Source organism: Fusarium phalaenopsidis (genome assembly GCF_050370095.1).
Source record: "Fusarium phalaenopsidis strain FUZ10S chromosome Unknown contig_32304, whole genome shotgun sequence".
In the NCBI taxonomy this organism is placed as follows: domain Eukaryota; kingdom Fungi; phylum Ascomycota; class Sordariomycetes; order Hypocreales; family Nectriaceae; genus Fusarium; species Fusarium phalaenopsidis.
In genome coordinates this window covers 4,667,845-4,688,014 of record NW_028145404.1, presented here as the reverse complement: position 1 = coordinate 4,688,014, position 20,170 = coordinate 4,667,845, and the positions used below count along the sequence as shown (strand labels likewise).

The following is a 20,170-nucleotide window of genomic DNA, read 5'->3' as shown; positions in this document are numbered from 1 at the left end:
TTATTTTTATGGCAGATCTAGACTAACGAATGAACAGACATTCAATCATCTCTACCTTGTCAGAATTCCATAAACTCATTTAATCTCAACTACCCTCCTTGTGCCATGGGCCCTAACCAATCTCTACTCCCGCCGACGTGTCTTCAAAGTCGATGCATTTGACGGGCTCTCGCTGCTGCAACTCGATCTTCTCGTCCGCCGTCAATTCAGCTGTCGCTTGTCCCAGCTTGATGGTGAAGACCAGGATCAGCGACACAGAAGCAAGACCAGTGGCTGTCCAGAAGCCGATCTGGTTTTGCTGTCGCCGACCCATCTTGTCAATCCGTTGAACCTCCTTCGCTGCAGCTACTGCGAGCTCGCTGACTCCCAACCAAAAGGCGATGCCCAGATACAGCAAGCTGTTACATAGGGCTCCAGCCACGGCCTGGAGTCTTCGAGGCTGCGAAGTGGTGATGAAGACATTGGTCACGTTGAAAACGATGTCTACACCAATCGTGGAGCAAAGCATGGCAGGGAACACGTATGACCAGTACGCACGCCACTTTGATCCACTTGTCTCAGGCATGAGAGCAAACAGCATGACAGAAGCGAGAAACCCAAAGCCTGAGATGACCATCAGGATGCGACCAGGCACCAGATGCAATATGAATCCGCTTATCAGTGCCAACACAAGCCCCAGGCTGGGCAACGGGGCGAACCACACGGCTGTTTGAAGAGGCGATGCTTTGAGGACTTCCTCCATACTATCATCCATAATTAGCCAAGCCGACAGACAATCGAGCAAGGGGCTCACTAAAAGCTGGCATAAAAGAGATACAACCCAAATACACCATACTCGATGAACAGGCATGCGACAAGTCTCTTCATATACTTGGGGCGGAAGAGCTCAGTAGGAAGCAATGGATGTTTGGAGACCCACCCTTGAACATATACTGCTGCGACGAGCAACAGTATGCCAAGGATATAGGTGATGAGGATGTAGGGAGTTCGCCACCCGTCGGGCGCTCGGCCGCTGTCAGTGATGGCATACACAACCAACGAGACGCCAGGCACAATGGTCAAGAGTCCAGGCCAGTCCATCTCGACATCCGGGTTCGAGCCGCCGAGGTTGGAAGGAATCGAGAGGCGACCGATGATGGTGATAAGGAGGCTACAAAAGGTGCCGATCCAGAAGAACCATCGCCAACCAAGGATCTCGGACGACACAGCGCCGATGACGATACCAAAGTAGAAGCCGATGCACCCGAACGCACCATATACACTAAAGACGATGTTCTTCCTAGGTCCGGGTCTATACGTCTGTCCAAGCAGCGCCAGGCTGGCAGGGAGAAAGGCGGCTGATCCGATTCCTTGCATGGCACGACAGACGATGAGCATGGTCAGGTTCTGGCTGAAACCGCAGATGAGCGACCATATGAGCAGCCAGAGATGGCCGGCCAGAAAGACGAGACGACCCCCATATCGGTCACAGACGCGGGCAAATGGGATGAGCAAGGCCGAAGTGGTGAGGTTGGGGACGGCAGCAGGCCAGGTCCTTGCCGAGTCGGGTATGTTGAGGGTCTTTGTGAGCGACGGCAGGGCGACGTTAAAGCCACTGATGGCATACTCGCTAATGATGAGGGATCCGACGACGGCAAAGACGAAGCCCATCTCGATGAGCCAGGATGAGAAGACTGGGGGTCGCCTCCGGCCAAGGAGTTCGAGCTCGTCTTGATCCAGGAGATGGCAATCCATGTCTGTAGATGGCTCTTCAATGATACCTGCCTTTATATCGTGGGTCTGTTCCGTCATGTTGATGTATCGATGGTCGCAAGGACTGGCATTGATGCCGAGAAGGAGAGAAATCTTGAGTTTGACATCTGGCAAAGTGCCTGCGAGTATTTGTACAGACGATATCTACGAATACTGATGGCGTAATCACGAATTCTGTCTTGCGAAACTTCATGGCGGCCGAGAGGCTGCGGTAATGGAGGGGCAATGACGGCGACATGTTTGTTCGATGTGAATATGTTATAGGCCAATGTAGATGAGAGATGTACAGAATGGAAGAACACTTGAGCGTCTGTCGATTGCAGGATTCATTGTTCTCGACACGAACCCAATCTACCCTAGGCCTTGTAATGCGAACTGGAGCGGGATCAAATGACAGACCGAGTGCCTTGTAATTCACGAATAATTCGCGAGGGAAAATGCTATGCACAAGATTATCGGATCCGTGTGTACTTGGGTTTGGGTTTGCATTTTGCTTCGGTAACGATTGTTCATGCAGTCTGAAGTGAATGAGGGAGCATGTGACTCAGTGAGTGGATGATGAACAGTGCTCAGGTCTTGGCTTCGTGTCCACAATGGGGTTTTAGATAAGGTAGACGTCAATTACATGCATTTCTTTTTTAAAACATCGTAAGGCTATTTCTAAAATATCCGGTGTCAATTGTGTAAGCAGAGTCTATTATGTATTTGGAGGCCTGTTTTGAGCACCTCTTTGGAGGGTCCATCGTCAATGGTATCCATATCGAGGCAGATGCATTGCCGTGACCACTCCCTTATTAAGCTACCTTCTAATAATAGCCTACCCATTTTCAACTCTGCACATTCCAACTCTTGGCTCGCCCGTCAAAATGGCTTCGCCCGAGTCGTAACATTTCTGACACGGTTGGAATGGACAAATTGTTTAAGCAAGGCTGGGTTTTTTTAGCACTGCCCAGGCCGAGTCGTCTCTTTCGCCTCGTGTCATGAACTCTTGGCGTTGTCACTCTTGGCGATGTGTCTATAATTAGAGAGACGAGATGCGAACCCAGGATTCAACAGTAAATAACCTCAAAAAGAATCAACGCATTCCTCTCCCAGTTTCAGGTCTCTCAATTTCTTTTATTTTACTCAAATCGCTTACCTTTCCAACTGAACCATGATCGAGTTTGACCCCCGCGCAGACATCACGCTCAAGGTCGGCAGGGAGAAGAAACTCTTCTCGGCCTGCTCCCGTGCGCTGTCGAGGGCGTCACCCGCGTTTGAGCGGATGCTATACGGACATTTCACCGAGAGCAAAACCCGACTTGCCGAGGGCGAGGAATGGGTCGTGGAGCTACCAGAAGACGACTCAGCACCGATGGAGGTCTTTTTAAACATTTCGCACTCCCATTTCGGCAGGGTGCCGAGGAGGATGCCGCTGGATGAGCTGTACGAACTGGCGGTGCTGTCGAATTACTATGACTGCACGAGGCTGCTGGAGCCGTGGATCAATGGTTGGATGGCGTCGATTGAAGTTAGAGACTCGAGCGTGAGCATGGCAAAGGCTCTCTGGGTATCGTGGGAGTTTGGGCGCAAGGAGGCTTTCTCGAGGATGGCGCTGAGGATGCTGATGGAGTCGGATATAGGGAGGACGGCCGAGGATGAGTTTGACAAGCTCAAGATGCCGCCTAATATCATTGGTGCGTACAACATATCCCGTGAAGCATTTGGGCCGACTAACAACTTACAGAAAGAATCTCGGCGATCCGACTCCAGACGATACAAGCTCTCCTAGGGGTGCTCCGCGACATGGTGGAAAACCTGCTCGTGGTGGACGAAAAGCCGCGATGGTGCCGGCACGCAGAGTGGATGGGCCCGCACCGCTGCGAGTCCATGATCCTCGGGTCCATGACTTTTTGTCTCGCCAGGGCGGGCCTCTGGCCCCTCCCCTCGGCGGAAGAAGTCCCAGACAACATCGTCGGTCTGCACCGCAAGATGACAGGACTGGTGATCCACGACATCGGGCACGTTGGAGGGAAACCTGCCCTGGATCATCAGCTTTGTAACCCGGGACCGTTGCTCATGGGACAGATTGAGGAGATTTTTAAGGATGTTGCGAGTCCGGTTACAAAGTTTCATCTGGAGAGGATGGATGAGCAGGCGAAACGGTTGACCGAGTCATGATTTTGTGTTTTGTGTTTTTTTTTTTTTTTTTTAGCGAGCTGTTGGATGGGTTTTAGAAGGGATACACCAAAAACGTGGGCATGATATTCATTTCTTTGCTTCTCAAAAAAAAAAAAAGTGGTATTTTCATCGATGGACCCCGGCCTGTCACTCGACATTGCTAGCTGGACTCCCAATCTACCGGATCATTGAGTGCAAAAATCTTTGTGTGCGTCGGTCACGCAGCATTCCTCGTGCGTGTACGTGCGTCTTTTTACCCCTGGACCATGCTTCCCGTTTCGGATCTGTTTTCCGAAAGGACTTCTGGAGTACAGGGTAGCCTGTCAAGCTGGCAGTGAAAGATGGAATGTGGTCCTTGATTCCAGCAATCTTGATAGTGAAACGATTGCGCGTCCTCGTTGTTATTTATATTAATACAGTGTTTTTTATATTGACTCTTTATTCATAACGGTATACACTGAGTCACAGATATGCGGTCAAATACATGTGTGCTGAAGCTGCAGCCATGGTCCAATATCGCTGCAATCAAGTGGACACAAACTGCCGACTGATTCCCAGTACCTGCATACCCTACGGGCCCTACAGTCAATAGTTTCAATGTCCGCTTACAATTCCTTTCCGGGTACACATCTGCAACGTGGTCACGCAGCCCATGATGAGTTGGCACCAGTCTAAGCCCTAACATCTCGACTCAAAAAAAATCTCAAGCCCGAATCTCAATCAAAAGAGACTTATCGCGGGCGCCTTCCCCCCTTCTGATGCAAGCTAAGGGGACGCTATCCACCGCAAGGGCGAGTCCATCGACGCAGGTACAGGGGGAAAATCAAGACAGGGGGTGAACGCTTGTCTGAGCCCCCTGGAAGACTGGGCAATGCTTAATCTCGGAGCCAAGACCCATTATCTCGAGGTCTCTGCAAGATGAAAAAGGAGAAAGATGACGTCTTTTTGTGTTATCAGAGATTTTCAATCCGATCGGCGATGAATGATGCTTCACGATGTCCCGTTGGCGCGATATCTAATATCCACTTTGTTCGATTCCGTCTTCCGTAGTAGCACGATGGGTCCGGAGCTTGAATCTTTCACCATCTCGAATACCGAACCAATTGCGAACGATCCGTAAAAAACTCAAAGTGAAAAGAAGCCCATCTTCCTTGGTTCTGGGAAATTAAACTCGACGATGTCATGGCTGAACCTTGGACATGGCCGGCTTCAGATTGCGGGAGTGGCTCAACGCTTGTGGGTTTTTTCGTTGCAAGAAGATCAACGGAGATGCCGCCTTTTTAGAGCATTTCCCTCTCAAAGATGGGGATTTTGAGACAGCGGTTGTTTTTCCAAAACAGCACTTCTCGTATACACCAAAGATCAAAGGTCCAACCAACATTTGCACAGCCTGCGGAACGCCCGGAGGAACAGACATGTTCCCTTCTTGCGGGGTTTTGCAACCACACCATGTGCTGTAACCTGGCAGTGGCTGTCTCGTAGTGGCGCCCCTCCCCGGAAGTGGGTGCTGGTGCTTCTGTTCGTTTTCTTTTTTGCTGATGGTGGTCTGACGGCAGGTCGGTTCGAGGCATCACGCTGACGATGGCATGAACAAAAGCTTGGCTTTCTTAATTACCCGTTCAATGTCATCTCTTTGACTCTTGTCTAGATGATCTACTGCAGCTAATTGTGTGTCTCACACAGAGTGTCTCTCAACCCATGCCAGCTGTGCGACCTTTCACTTTGCTCGAGTCTGTCACTCAACTGCAAATCTTCTCCCTAATTGGCCCTGAACAGATAAGAGATCCATGGACTTTGCAGCTGTTTGTTTACCCACCCCTCCCGGTTCACCCGACAGCGAACAAGGTTTCGTCCCATGTCGCAACTCTTCGTCATGATGCGCCCACTCCCCCAGCTCGGGGACAGCCTTCTCCCCGTGGCTCTCTCGCTCACTTCAAAGTGGTTTGGTCAAATACGAGCCTACCGAAAGGAGCACTCTGATCAGCAGGCTTCTCTGCTCGTGTTGGTCCACTAACAATCTGGCAACAGAAAAGACCCTTTCGGCTCGGCGCGATAACAAGTTGGCCTTGTTCCGCGCTAGGAAATGCCGACGTGAGAAAGAGACCAGGGCTGCTTTGCTTTGCTTTGGCTCTGCTTTTGTTTTTATTTTTATCACCGCTCGCTAGCTTCCCGAAGTTCCCAGCCACGAGGCGTCAAGCCCGATTGGGGGGAGGTCAGGTCAAAGGGGGGATGGGCGGCAAAAACGGAGGGGAGGGCTTTTGTAGTGGTTGCTGGGCACAGAAAAGGTGGCGTGCTGTATTTCCGTTTGCAATCAAAACAACTGAGACTATTCCAAACAAAACGCCCAATTCTTTCATTAAGTATTCTATATAGTACGTTCATGACATTTGCTGCTGCTGCGTATAATTGCGCTCAAGTAGAACTCGTAGTCTCGACATCTATCGCCAGCTGCGTCACGTTGAAAGTGACATACTCATTGTTGGAAGAGTAGGCTTCGGTTCCCCAGGCCATGTAGCCGAGATAATCAGTGGGGGACGGGTAGTCCGTGTCGCTCATGGACAGGATCTCGTTGATCAGAGGGGAGAGGTCGCCGCTGAACTTTTCCACGGGGTCCTTGACGTACCACGTGAGCACCTTTTGCTTGGTCTCGTCGTTGACGCCGACGTAGAGTTCGCTGATGAGTTAGCACATGGACAACATATTAATGGGGTATGAGACTCACAACTTGACTCCGTGAAGAGTCTTGGTCGCCACAGGACTCGCGCCGCCATTGAAACCGATAGGCTGAGTAGCAGCTCCAATGGCCGCAAACCACACCATGATTTCGTGAGAAGCGTCCTCACTGACCTTTGACTTTTCCTTGTCCTTGTCCAAGAACATATCCATGGCGACGTTGGCGTTGACCTCGCGATCCACCAGATCGTCAAAGTCGGACTCTGTGATGTGCTTGCTTCCCTTGGCCGACGTGTTACCGGCAGCGTAGGTCCAGGCGAAGTCGATCTCGATCTTTTCAATCGTGTTTAGCTTGACGGGAAACGTGTCGCCTTCAACCATGACGTTGGGGAAGGCGTGCACAGGAGCCTTGACATCGTCGACGGGATAGGCCCAGACGCTGGCCCAGTTGGGCGCCGTGAACTCTGTGTCATAGGTCTTGTTGTTGTGGATGTCGACCTGAGCATCGTGTTAGGTACATGATGAAGTAGGTGGATCTCCATCAACGGCAGTTGGGATGCCATGCCAGGATGGTTGAGGGGATGAAAATCCGGGGACTCAAGAGATGAGATGAGAAAAGGCGTCAAGCTTACATATAAACACATTCCTCCCTTTCCACCTTCCTTCACACCCCACTGATTGGGATTCACTACATCAAATCATGTCAGTAAATTGTAACACAAGCATGTCGCACAGATGTTGAGCCAAGCTTGACGTTCATGATGCGGCTCAACCATCAAGACGGCAAGGTGCATATGACAGACGCGGGGGAGGACAAGGAGGCACCAAACGGTCTGGCAGGTGTCTACATCTACTAGGGGGGCATAGGGAAAAGATAAAAATAACAATGGGTAAAATGAGTGTGAAAAAAAAAAGCCATGAAAAAAGTACTCACGTGTAAACTCAAGGCCCTTGGTCTCTGGATGAATACCATACGACTTTTGGCAGTACTGCTCGACCGTGATGCCATTATCGTTGGGCCTCTTGGGCTTGGTCGGGTCGGGCTGCGGCTTGAACAGAGGAGGACCTCCTGTGGCCTCTCGATGCTTCTCAAGGCCAAAGAGGATGCCGAGAGTGATGGCGATGGGGAGGGCCAAGAGGCCAAAGTTGACGAGGAAGCGAATCGTCATGGCTGACGGGGGTGGGGGAAAAGACGAACGAACGATGGACGATGGAGCGAGTGAACAAAAGAGAGAGAAATCTATACAGTTGAAGGTTATCTCGTCTTACTCGAAACGACGGCTTTCCCTTTGCCCTCGTCTCAATCGGGAGAGATCAGAATAACGAGCGAACGAGCGAACGAACGAACGTCTTGGGGGGCAACGGAACGGATGATGGACGACGACGGGCAGAATCAAGGAAAACAAGCCCGAGAAATGGATGCCTCAGCTCAGCTTTGCACGCAGCTTTCCCTTTTCAGCCGCCAACTAATATTTTTTTTCCCTCGCTCTCTCACACATGCTTCCAGGGGGAGGCGAAAGAGAGAGTAAGAACCCACCACACACACCCCCCTTGCGTCGGCTGCGGAGAGCCCATCCATGGTCTGATTGAAGGGAAGCGCTCGATAAGGCGCACACCCCCTGTGTGAATGCCGAACCGAAGTAGGGTACCCACAGAGTGAAATCTAGAGGCGGAATGGCAATGGCAGATCCAATGAGCGACCGGCATCGTAAAGAGCTGGCCACTGGAGCAGCTGAGAAGGTGTGAGCCCCTGATCAAGGACAGGGATGGCCCCTGGCTCCCGGGAGTCGTATAGCTGCGTCTGGTGGAGTTGGGCCAGTCTAGGGCGATCTCTCGATACGAGGAGGAGGAGGGGGCCCGTGGATGTCACTGCAGGAACGGATAGAGAGGGGAGCTGAGGAGCTGAGCGCGCTGTCAACTTTGGCACCTGGGGCGATACCGAAAGGATGGGCCGTTCCCAGGCAGGCCACCAGTTCAGGTCAGTCAGTTGGCACATCACGCCCGCTACAGGCCAGGCCGGGCCAGGACAGCAGGCAGTGTCTCTGTTCGTGTCGCATGGATCTCTCCATCTCTGCCGCCCTCGCCGGGAGAAAAGGACAGGGCAGGGGTGGCTGGTTGGTCTTTTTTTGTTCCTTGGATTGGTAACCGTCGATGTGCGGGCACTCAGTTGCTTGCTGATTGACCCAGGCGGGACGTGCCAATGCCAGTGCCAGTGCCAGTCACTGACGGGACCCGTAACTTCCAGCGCTAGCTACCCACGGCATGCTTTTTCCCTCGCACCCCCGGCCTCCTCTCGTCACTCTCTCTCCCTTCCGTCATCCCATCCCATCCCGTCCCATGTTTTTTTTTCCTTTCCTCTCTTCAAATCAAGTCAGCCTTGGCCATTATCTCTCGTTCATAGTCGCCTCGGTAATCCTTCTTCTCTCGTTTTTTGTTTGCATGCATGCAATATAATTCCAATCTAGACTTTCGTTCATCACACACCAAACACTCGCTGCAGAGCTTGGCTCCAAAAGCTTACATCCCGCCAAGCGTCGACGCCGAGCGATTGCTCGTCACCCCGTTAACACCCACCAACCCCAATCCAAATCTCTAATTTGCTCGGGCCTGTCTGCGCATGCGTCAGGATCTCGAGTCGCTGCCGCCAACATGAACGGGTATCGCGGATATGGCGAGGGGGACCAGGACAGGGAGTATAGGGAAATGGTTGAAATCGACGTCCAACGTCAGCAAGACCAGACACAGCAGCAGCAGCAACAACAGCGTCAACAACTGCCTCAGCCGCAGCAACCTCAAGATCAGTTCTACCAGCAAGACCTTCACTCGCCTTATGGTCCTCCAGAGCCTCAGCAGTATACACCCTACTCACCCTATCAAGCTCACGACGACTTTCAGCAGCAGGGCCAAGGCCGCTCCATCACTGAGCAGAGCAGGCAGACACCGATGAGACCATCTCCCGCACACATCGAAGACTACGCTCCTGCACCTGCCCCCGAATGGCCTCTGTCGCCCGCCGGTGGTAGCCCTCAGCCTCAGCACTACTTCAACGAGACCCCCGTGGACTCGAGGTCGGCCACCCCCTCTCTGAGGAGCGGCCAGGCGACACCCGGGCACAGGCATCCCAATTCCTCAGTCGACTGGAGACCTTCCAGCCTAATGGTACCACCCACGCCTCCGAGTACCTGCTTTCACGATCCGAGATTCAGTGTCACTGACTATTCCACCTCGTCCGATGAACAGAACCAGAGTCACCTGAGTCTCGCGGCACTCTTGCCAGGATCTACGGCTCGCAATTCGTCAAAGGACTTTTCTGTAGATGAGAGCGCCATCCAGCAGGTTCACAAGCGGGATGATTCGGACATTTGGAAGGGATGGAAGCGCTGGGTCTTCAAGCTGGTGCCCTTCCTGACCTTTGCTAACACGGGCCTGTACATGGCCTACCTCGTCCTGAGAATCGCCTGCGTGATATGGGCACAGAATGCTGCTGGAGAGGTATATGCCGCCGCTTGGGTTTTCATCGCCGTCGAAATTGCCGTCGCCATCCCCTCGCTGATGCACAACACCTGGACCATGTGGTCCATGAAGAAGAGGCAGCGTCCCAAGTTGAGGCTGACGGGCAACGATGTGCCCACCGTCGACGCCTTCATTACCTGCTGTGGTGAGGACGACGACCTCGTCATGGATACGGTTCGTGCCGCCTGCGACCTCGACTACCCCCGTGACCGCTTCCGAGTTGTCATTCTCGACGATGGTAAATCCGCCGGCCTCGAGGCCCAGTGCGCCAAGCTCGCCCTCACGTATCCCAATCTCTACTACATGGCCCGAATCAAGGTCCCTGGTCAGCCTCATCACTTCAAGGCCGGTAACCTGAACTATGGCCTGGATCAGGTGCATCTGCTTCCCGGAGGAGCCGGCCAGTTCATGGCGGCTCTGGATGCCGATATGGTAAAGATTACAGCCTCGCCCAACGCCCAATGGTTTGCTGACATGAATAGATTCCCGAGCGTGACTGGCTCCGTGCTGTTCTCCCTCATCTCCTCGTCGATCCCAAGATGGCTCTCGCTTGTCCGCCCCAGCTGTTCTACAACACTCCTCGCTCCGATCCCCTCGCCCAGAGTCTCGACTTTTTCGTCCACGTCATCGAGCCTATTAAGGACTCCCTCGGTGTTGCTTGGTGCACTGGTTCCGGTTATGTGGCTCGTCGCGAGGCCCTCGATCAGATTGGAAACTTCCCGCTTGGTTCTCTGGCTGAGGATGTGGCTACGTCTACTCTGATGCTTGGAAAGGGATGGAAGACGGCCTACGTCCACGAGCCCCTCCAGTTCGGCACTGTTCCTGAGGACTATGGCAGCCACCTTAAGCAGCGAACTCGATGGGCCATTGGAACTGTCGACACGTCCTTCAAGCTCAACTTCTGCCTGTGGGGTGACAAGGTCAAGCAGATGACGGTTGCCCAGCGATTCTCGGGTTTCCTGTACGCTTCGCTCAGCATCTACACCATCCTGCTCACCATTTCGCTCTTCGCCATCCCCATCATCCTGATCATGCAGAAGCCCCTGGTCGCCTATGCCACCGACGAGCAGCTGCGATGGCTGGTCCGAGCCTGCTTTGCGTCCGTAATTTCGAACCGACTGTGCGAGTTTGCCCTGTTCATTCCCGCGGGTTACCACACCGGTCAGCGAGGTTCCCGATACCAGCTCTGGATGTCGCCCTACATTGCTCTGTGCATCATTCGGTCCTTCATCCTTCCTACCTGGTTGGGCGGACAGACACAGGCCTTCAAGCCTACCGGTTCTCTTGGCTCTGCCCTGAACGAGCGTGACCCCAAGCTTAGAAAGAACATGTTCCGCCGTCTCTGGGGCATCCTGATGAACTACATGGCCCTTTTCCATCTGGCGTTTGTCTACCTGACTCTTGTCGCGGTGGTGCTGACATCATTCCGGTCCTTTTCGACTCAGGACACGACTCGCGGTGTGCTCGTGGGGCTGCTCACGCACGCCTTCTGGCCGCCGCTGACGTTCCTCTTCATCTGCAGCTCTCTGTGGACACCCATCTCGTACGCCATCGACCCGCCTGCGATGCCGGACCGAGAGGATCTGCTCAACCGCGATCCCAAGACGCAGGTTGCGCACCCGACCAAGGCGAGCAAGAAGATTGCTTTTGGCGGACAGGCTGCGTGGTTCGAGCTCGAGTACACCGTTACGACCGCCTACACTTGCCTGGTGTTTGTCGCCTCGTTCATCTTCTGAGAAGGGGGGTTGTAATCACGACTGTAACGATAATGTATGAAGAGCAGAGGAGGAGATGAGGGAAGAAAGGCGGTCGGGTCAGGCAAGCAGGCGTCCTTTGAGGGCAGGCAACCTTTGAGAAGGACGGAAAGATCTGAGGTCATCATTTGAAAGGCGCAACGAACGACATTTTGGGTATCGGTTTTTAGTATATACGCACAGCAACATCATCGCGCGACAACAACAATCATATAGATAGAGGGGACAACAAACCAAAGGAACGAACGAACGAACGAACGGTCAAGGCCCTGGAGGACGATCTGCACGCACGAATGTCCCAAGCGAGGCTCTTTAATAATAGAATGCATTGAATTGAATTGAACCCAATTGAGTCAGTCAATCAGACTGTGCCCTGTTGCTGCATGAATCGTGTCGTGGCCACAAGCGCAGGACCGCCATTCCTTGGCCTGTTTGCCGAAACGGCGCGGCGAAAGTGTCGGGATTTACAAACATCCCTTCATCCGCCTTTGCATAACTTTTCACATTCACATGGCAAATTAATGCGACTCATGTCACTCAAACGCCGAAATCTCTTCTAGACCGACGGAGTTTCCTTGTTCCAGAACGGCGCTAGGTAACGTGACCAGTCACATCCTGCGGATTGGTCTTATCAGCTCGTGGCACGACTCCACAATCCAGGAACCTGGTCTCAGATATCAACAAAGTTTTTGCCCGACTCGTCCAAACGAACGACATGACATGAGCGTAGCCGCCAATTGGCCTCCCTCACCGCTTTCAAACGGATACGATGCGAATGGCCCTTTCTCGTATACGACATCTTCCCTTCTCCAGCGCCCACTGCCAGGCCAAACAGCTCCATGATTTCCCGCATCGTGGGCCCAGCATCGCCGCTAAATGGCCCAACACCCCGGCCCCATTGGCCTGTGCAACGGCATGGAGTTCTGGACCCCTATTCTCCAAGGGTCTCTCTGCTCTTGTTGAGCGGAGACTGGGGGGGCAAACGCACTTTTTTTTTATGCCATGGCTGGATTAGGTCAAGACGAGCAAACGAGGGGAGGAGGGAGAGCTCTGGGTTTAAAGCTGGGACGAGAGCCAACAGGGAGGGAGCCCAAGGAGAGAAAAATTTCCCACCTTTCTTTCTCTTCCCCTTCTCTAGCAAACATCAATTGGTCTGAGGTCGCTGGCTCGTCTTCTACGTCTCCCAATTGTTCTGTCTAGATCAGCTCAACATGGCTACTCGACAGCGTACTTCGACCACTGTTGTGGTTGAGAAGCCTTCTGCCAAGGTCAGTTCTACTCTGCTCCCCTCTCTCCTCTTCAGCTGTTGACTCTGTCGCAAAGGTGACTCTGGAGCCTCAGCAGCAGCAGCCTCAGTTCCCCGATATCAAGACCATCAAGGATGCCATCCCCGCCCACTGCTTCCAGCCCTCGCTCTTCACCTCCTTCTACTATGTCTTCCGCGACTTTGCCATGGTGGCCACCCTCGTCTGGGCTGCCTTGACCTACATTCCCGCCATCCCTGACCAGAGGCTTCGCGTCGCCGCCTGGATGGTCTACGGCTTTGTTCAGGGCCTCGTGTGCACTGGTGTCTGGATCCTGGGCCACGAGTGCGGCCACGGTGCTTTCTCTACTCACGGAAAGCTCAACAATGTCGTCGGATGGTTCCTTCACTCGTTCCTCCTGGTGCCCTACTTCTCGTGGAAGTACTCTCACCACCGCCACCACCGCTTCACCGGCCACATGGACCTCGACATGGCCTTTGTGCCCGCCACCCAGCCCAAGAAGCACAGCATCTTTGCCGGCATCGACCTGAACGAGCTGTTTGAGGATACCCCCATCGCCCAGCTCATCAGGATCGTCTTTCACCAGCTCTTCGGCTGGCAGGTGTACCTCCTGTTCAACGCCAGCGCTGGTAAGGGTAGCAAGCAGTGGGAGCCCAAGGGTCTGGCCAAGTGGTTCCGCGTCAGCCACTTTGAGCCCACCAGCGCCGTGTTCCGCCCCAACGAGGCCATCTTCATCTTTATCTCGGACCTCGGCCTGGCCATCACCTTCACCGCCCTGTACTTTGCCTCCAAGGCTGTCGGAACTTCGACTGTTCTGTTCCTCTACGCCGTCCCCTACTTCTGGGTGCACCACTGGCTGGGTAAGATTTGTTCATTTGCGAGAGTAGAATAGCTGCTGACGTGATTTTAGTCGCCATCACCTACCTCCACCACCACCACACCGAGGTCCCTCACTATACCAACGAGGGCTGGACCTATGTCAAGGGCGCTCTCGCTACTGTTGACCGTGAATTTGGCTTCATTGGCAAGCACCTGTTCCACGGCATCATTGAGAAGCATGTCGTCCACCACCTTTTCCCGTGAGTATTCTCTGTCGCTTGATGTGAACTCAATCTGACCATCTCAGCCGCATCCCCTTCTACAAGGCCGACGAGGCCACCGAGGCCATCAAGCCTCTCCTGGGCGACCTCTACTACCACGACGAGCGCAACTTCCTCGGCCAGCTCTGGTCCGTCTTTGGCACGCTCAAGTACGTGGAGCACGACCCCACCAACCAGGGTGCCATGCGATGGGCCAAGGAGTAGAGCTCCACGGCTGTCGGGGACCCCATAGAGACGGGAGAAGATAGATTAGACGATGGGATAGACAACGATAGACCACACAACTAGACACAACAATGCTATAGATCTAGAGCAAATGCTTTCTCGGCTGGTATCGGATTTAGACGCTCTGAGATAGAAAGGTCAAATCGGATGATGAAACAAAATGGAGTTGTTTGCTTGTCCTGTTGGACTGCAATGGATTATACCAATAGAGGCTGAATCAATGAACCTAGCTCTGAACCTTTGTCTGCGACTCTTGGGTTGGTGTCTAATTTGACTCAATTTGAGATGGCCTCTGCGATTGGGCAGAGATGAGCTTGCTTTATCGATCTAGATCCATCCAATCCTGAGACAATCTCTTGCATGAGATTGAGATGGTCGTGGAGGTGTGGAGACCTCAACAACGCCAAGACCAATCGGCTTGATTAGTCAGTCTTTCGCGAAGCCCAAGCTTCAATCGGTCAAATGATGCGCCGTTCTTCAATGACGAGATGGAACTGAAGGCTCTCAAAGATGGAGGACGTTGCGCAAAGCAGCAGGCGAAAGGGTAAGTAGACTAAACAGTGTTTTCTTCTGGCCTGTTTGCTGATGCTCATGTAGCCTGTGATTACTGCGTCTCGCGCAAGATTAAATGTGATGGACGGAAGCCGACATGCTCCAACTGTACTCTCTATGGCGTCGCCTGCAAGATCACGACGGCCAGAAGAAGAGCCGTTCTTCGAAGCACTGCGACGATTCCCTCTGCGGCCCAGCCACCACAGTAAGAATCATAAGTGTCGTGATGGGAAGTTCCACTGACATGGTCCAGGCCGGATCGAATGCAGGCCCTCGAGGAGCGGCTGGCAGGAATTGAAGCTCTCCTCTCGGTGCTGACGGGTACAAAGAGTTCTACTTCAGCTTCTGTGCCAGCGGCTAGATATCCCGATGTCAGCCTTGATGATATTGACATATCCACTCCTGCAGATGGTCTAGCGACTGATGCGAGTCCAACGCTTTTCGAACCTGATCAGTGGCCGATGCCTTTGACGATGCATAATCACCTGGAGCTACCGCCTCTTTCAGAGATTCTACCCGTGGTGGATAATTATTTTAAAAAGTATAACCGACTTATGCCTTTGTTTGATGAGCCTACGTTTATGAGGATGCTGCTTGATTGGCATTCATCTCCGAACAAGCGATCCATGGTTCCCTGGGCAGCAGTCAACATCGTCATGGCGATAACCTACCGCGTCCTCGAGGGTAGATACATGGACGATCCACCGCTTGCCCAGTGCGTCCGCAACATCCGGTCCGCCATGACGGAGCTGATGACGCCCGGGCAAGACCTGATGGGAGTGCAAGTTCTTCTCGCGATGGCGATTTTCTATCAGGGGTCTGCTGACTTTCAGCTTGCTATTGTTTTGATGGGGAGTGTTGTTCGGTTGGCGCAGAGTCTGAGGTTGCATTCGAGATTGGCGTCGCAGGGGGTTTCAAAGGCGGAGACGCTTTTGAGGTGTCGTGTTTTTTGGATTGCTTATATCTATGACAGGGTATGTATTTATGTTTGGAGTCTTTTACATTGCTAAAGGTTTATAGGAGTTGGCGCTGCGCTGTAAATCGCCTTATTACCAACTTGACAGCGAGACAGACCTGGACCTACCACCCGCAGACCCTGAAGATGGACTGGGTGTTATTACTTCGGATATAGATTCTGTGCAGCTCAACTTTCTGCGGGCTCGGGTGCAACTTGCTTTTATACAGGGAAAGACGAATGACCTCCTCTACAGTCAAAAGGGACGGAAACTCACGCACGAGCAACGATCTAACAACATCACCCGCATCGAAGAGAGAATGACTGAGTGGCTCAAGACTATACCCCCAGAGTTACAAACCGCCGAGGGGATAAAGCAGCGTCTCTCACCGATGCCGACGCTGCTCATGCTCAACATGTTTTACCGCCACTTTGAGTGCTTGATTCAACTACACTCCATCTTTTCATTTGACGATGTCTGGATCGATAGGGTGAATAGCTACCTTTCACCGGCTGTCATTGAAGTCAAGGATGATGAGCCGGATGGAGAGCTCGTGCGAGCTGGCCTTGCGCCTTTGCCACCTGGATGGACGGGGTGTGTGAGCGGTGCGAGGTTGTGTCTTGAGCTTATCACCATGGCACGACAGAGTGAGTTTACGCTCTGGTAGGTACTCCCCACACACTTACTGGGAAATATAACTGACAATTTAGGCTACATACATGCGGATCATACTCCTGTCTCGTCCTCCTAATCGTAAACATGATTGAATTCCCAGCCCACGACCACGTCTCAACAGACCGGAGGATCTCGGATGCATGCCTGGCACTGTTTGACGCCATGTGTCAAAAACTACCCAAAGACCCTTTTGCAAAGTTGTTGGGAGTGGTGAGGGGGCTGGACCGACGGGCAAGAGGACAAGTAAACCGTTTGACGCGGACAAAGGAGGGAATTAGTTTGAGTGAGATGAGTCCTTCTCTTGCGTGGACGATCTTGGAAGATATGGAGTTGTGATTTATAACCTGTAGGATCTATCTAATTTGGGGTGTAATGTGTCTGATTGGGTGTTTTACGCTTGGGAAAGGGGTTATTTGAAAGTTTGGCTGATGACGAGGTGTTGACGGAGGCCGGAAGTCCATGGAGTTCCGGGCGCCGGAGTTCCGCGACGGGACTGCGCCGTGAGGAATATCTATGATTAGGGGACTACTGAAATGAGACTGGAAGATTTACAACCATTAAATTCAGAGTGTTTCTCTTGTTTCGCGTTTTGCTCTGAACTCTTGTTATTTCATCAATAGGTACTTGACAGAGTTCAGCACGGCTCCCATACTCGCCTTCATACAGTTCTGCCATCTGAAACCCCATCTCGACTACTCATACATAATGACAGGCACCGTCATAATAACCGGCGCCAACGGCTCCGTAGCCCTAGGCTTCGTCGACCACCTCCTCTCGTCCTACCCATCCTACACCCTCCTCGCCACCGTCCGCGATCCATCCGACGCCAACTCTGCAAAGCTCTCCAACATTATAACCTCGAAACCCAACGCAAAGGCTCACATCGAAGCTCTCGACCTTTCTTCCCTCGCGGATATACGCTCGTTTGCTGAAAAGACGGCCGAGGGGGTCAAGAGTGGAAAGTTGCCGCGTATGAAAGCTATCGTGTGTAATGCATTTACTTGGTCTTTATCAGAGACAAAGTACACGCAAGATGGCCTCGAGGCATCCTTCCAAGTCGGACATTTATCACACTACCTTCTCATTCTCAAGCTGCTAGGATCTATGGCTTCTGACGGGAGGATTGTCCTCCTCGGTTCCAACGCGCACTATCCCGACAGACCACACCCTCTCACCAAGCTCATTGCTCAGATTCCAGAGGACGTGGAGCAGATCGTGAAGCCTTTGCCTGATGAGCCTGGACAGGAACATGATCGTGGGTTTCAGAGGTATGGGATTGCAAAGTTGGCGAATGTCGTGTTGATGCATGATCTCAACACAAGGTTCAAAAAGGCATGTTGCTCCCCTCCTTTACCACGTAAATCTAACGTTTATAGGATCCAAACCTCTCGGGCATCACAGTTACAGCAATGGACCCAGGCGGCATCGTCGACTCTCGCGCGCACACGGCCCAAAAACCCGTCATCCGCTTCGTTCTCGGCACGATAGGCCATCTCCTCCCCCTTACAAAACACATAACAAGCTCATTCCGCCGCTCCGCAGACGCAGGCAAGGATCTGGCAGAGTTGAGCGTCGGGAAGGAGTTTGAAGGCACAAGGGGATATTTCTTGGGCGTCAAGAGAGAAGAAGAGTCTCCGATGACCAAGGACGAGAACAAGCAGAGAATTTTGTGGGATGCGTGCTGGAGATGGGCGGGATTGGAGGAGGGGGAGACGGCCTTGGTTGGTGCTGCGCCTTGATGATAGCGTCAGCCAAGATGAAGATGCATGTTTCGTGTAGAGAAGCTGTTTGTCTTGGGTTAGTTGGCTATCAATTCTGGGATGCAGCATGATGGTATGTCGTATGTCTGCCTATAAATGACGGCGATAGTCTGTAGCAGCGATCATCGACCACCTCAACTGGGCGTATAGCAACCATCAAGCGGGCTTGGTCCAAGATCATCCCCTATGTGCTGTACATTAATATTTGAACAAGGAAATCTATTCAAGGCCTTCTCCCCTTTCATTATCCTCAGGATAAATGCTTGAATCTCAGCGCACGTCATGCCAGTCAGGTGCATCTCCCAAAGACGTCAAGATTGACGTGCCAGCTGAGGCGACCAAGACTGCCAAGAATGCATCGCGATTAGCACCTCAAGATAAAAGAGACCACAATGGCAACAGAAGCCACCACGCAATTGCTTTCCTCGCTGATATGCTCAACACTCCTTTTTGCCTCTTAGAAGGAGAGTGAAAGACTCAGCATCGAAGGCATCCATCACATTTCAGTAACATGCTCCTCTCATACGCATACCTCTTGGTGTCTTACGCCCCCCAAGTCCTTGGCCAGGCTCGGACAAAGGATTTCGGGCCTGGTAGCAACTACAGAGGCGAAAGGGCACTCCGAGCGTCAGCGCCTGGCAACGTCCCGGACGAGGACTGGCCCTCTCTAATGGCAGACTACGACCTCATCCGCCGATGGCCAATTCCCGGCTACAACATCTCTCAGCCCTACGAAGATGCCGACTCAATCGATGGCTGGGCTGTCTCTCTTACCGTTCGCGCCAAGATCCCCGCAAAAGACGTCGTCACAGATGATGACACTGACGCTGTCTTTGCTGGCTCCATGATCCTCCTCGAGCCTCCATCTGCTCTTGTCGACGACGTGATTGAGCGCCAAGGCTTCTACACGCCGCACCCGTCGTGGCGTGTCAGTCTTGGATACTACTTTCTCAACCGTAACAGCCGTTTCAGCGGGTATGAGCTCGAAAGGCTGATGTATGGAAATGGTTCATGCGAGGCCACGTTCAATGACACGTGCCTGGACGCTTTGGAGAATAGCCCAACATGGAACGGCAGAGAGTGGGAAATTGGAAACCCTCGTGAGCCTCCAGAATGCAAGCTCACCGTCGATATCACGTCAATTCGGGCTGCAGAGAACTACACCCGGTGGAGTGATGAAAACGGCGAGGACAAGGCCGAAAACATAACCTGGCTGAGAGGCACCGAATTTGTCTCCTTCGTTTCCCCGCTCAATACTCCTGGCCAGTATGGGCTTGGCGTCAGAGATGCCAGTTACAGTGCTGATATGGTGCTCGTCACCTGGGGGTATGCCAAGAATGGGAGTTCTGAGTCCTATTATGAAACTGAGGAGGCCAGCCAGCCTGTCTCAGAGTTGGTCTGTATGAGGGGTCTAAACAACACCCCGGAGGAGAACAAGCGCATTGAAGATGAGCGTAACGAGGGTAAAGAGGGGGAAGAAGAAGAAGGCGAAGATGATAGTGTCGCAGTCGGTGCAAGAGAGGCCATGTTGCCAACGTTGGCCCTGTTTTTGCCCCTGGCAACCCTCTTTGTGCTGCTGTAGGATATCTCAGCATCGTGATGCTGCCATTGATCAACGAGTCTCGATTTCTTTTTGCGGCCAGTCTTATTTAAGCCTTTACCAGCCATTGAGTGCGTCAAGTGAATTGTGTCGATGAGTGAATCCTGTGCCCTAGGTTAACATGGTATGGACAAGTCTGTTTAACAATCTCTAAGAGCACTGAAGACAACATCCCGGTTCTCAAG

At 52.7% G+C, this 20,170-nt stretch overlaps 7 protein-coding genes across 7 annotated transcripts; 5 read left to right on the top strand and 2 right to left on the bottom strand.

Moving 5' to 3' along the window:
- Nucleotides 1-112: 112 nt before the first annotated feature.
- Nucleotides 113-1,734, bottom strand: LRP88_10701 (uncharacterized protein; the record flags this gene model as incomplete). Its single annotated transcript, XM_083247152.1, has 2 exons — nt 113-743; nt 794-1,734. 2 exons carry the CDS (start codon nt 1,732-1,734, stop codon nt 113-115), a joined length of 1,572 nt encoding a protein of 523 aa, XP_083098265.1.
- Nucleotides 1,735-2,905: 1,171 nt separating this feature from the next.
- On the top strand, nt 2,906-3,912 carry LRP88_10700 (BTB/POZ domain-containing protein; the record flags this gene model as incomplete). The annotated part of the gene is made up of 2 exons (XM_083247151.1): nt 2,906-3,428; nt 3,479-3,912. 2 exons carry the CDS (start codon nt 2,906-2,908, stop codon nt 3,910-3,912), a joined length of 957 nt encoding a protein of 318 aa, XP_083098264.1.
- A 2,412-nt stretch (nt 3,913-6,324) lies between these two features.
- Nucleotides 6,325-7,754, bottom strand: LRP88_10699 (concanavalin A-like lectin/glucanase domain-containing protein; the record flags this gene model as incomplete). The annotated part of the gene is made up of 4 exons (XM_083247150.1): nt 6,325-6,586; nt 6,638-7,083; nt 7,218-7,273; nt 7,520-7,754. 4 exons carry the CDS (start codon nt 7,752-7,754, stop codon nt 6,325-6,327), a joined length of 999 nt encoding a protein of 332 aa, XP_083098263.1.
- A 1,480-nt stretch (nt 7,755-9,234) lies between these two features.
- On the top strand, nt 9,235-11,834 carry LRP88_10698 (nucleotide-diphospho-sugar transferase; the record flags this gene model as incomplete). Its single annotated transcript, XM_083247149.1, has 3 exons — nt 9,235-9,744; nt 9,826-10,530; nt 10,581-11,834. The coding sequence occupies 3 exons, from the start codon at nt 9,235-9,237 to the stop codon at nt 11,832-11,834; spliced, it is 2,469 nt and encodes an 822-aa protein (XP_083098262.1).
- Nucleotides 11,835-13,063: 1,229 nt separating this feature from the next.
- LRP88_10697 (fatty acid desaturase-domain-containing protein) lies at nt 13,064-14,421 on the top strand (the record flags this gene model as incomplete). The annotated part of the gene is made up of 4 exons (XM_083247148.1): nt 13,064-13,120; nt 13,176-13,977; nt 14,028-14,196; nt 14,244-14,421. 4 exons carry the CDS (start codon nt 13,064-13,066, stop codon nt 14,419-14,421), a joined length of 1,206 nt encoding a protein of 401 aa, XP_083098261.1.
- Nucleotides 14,422-17,330: 2,909 nt separating this feature from the next.
- On the top strand, nt 17,331-18,364 carry LRP88_10696 (uncharacterized protein; the record flags this gene model as incomplete). The annotated part of the gene is made up of 2 exons (XM_083247147.1): nt 17,331-17,880; nt 18,027-18,364. 2 exons carry the CDS (start codon nt 17,331-17,333, stop codon nt 18,362-18,364), a joined length of 888 nt encoding a protein of 295 aa, XP_083098260.1.
- A 532-nt stretch (nt 18,365-18,896) lies between these two features.
- On the top strand, nt 18,897-19,967 carry LRP88_10695 (uncharacterized protein; the record flags this gene model as incomplete). Its single annotated transcript, XM_083247146.1, has 1 exon — nt 18,897-19,967. One exon carries the CDS (start codon nt 18,897-18,899, stop codon nt 19,965-19,967), a length of 1,071 nt encoding a protein of 356 aa, XP_083098259.1.
- Between the last annotated feature and the right edge of the window lie 203 nt (nt 19,968-20,170).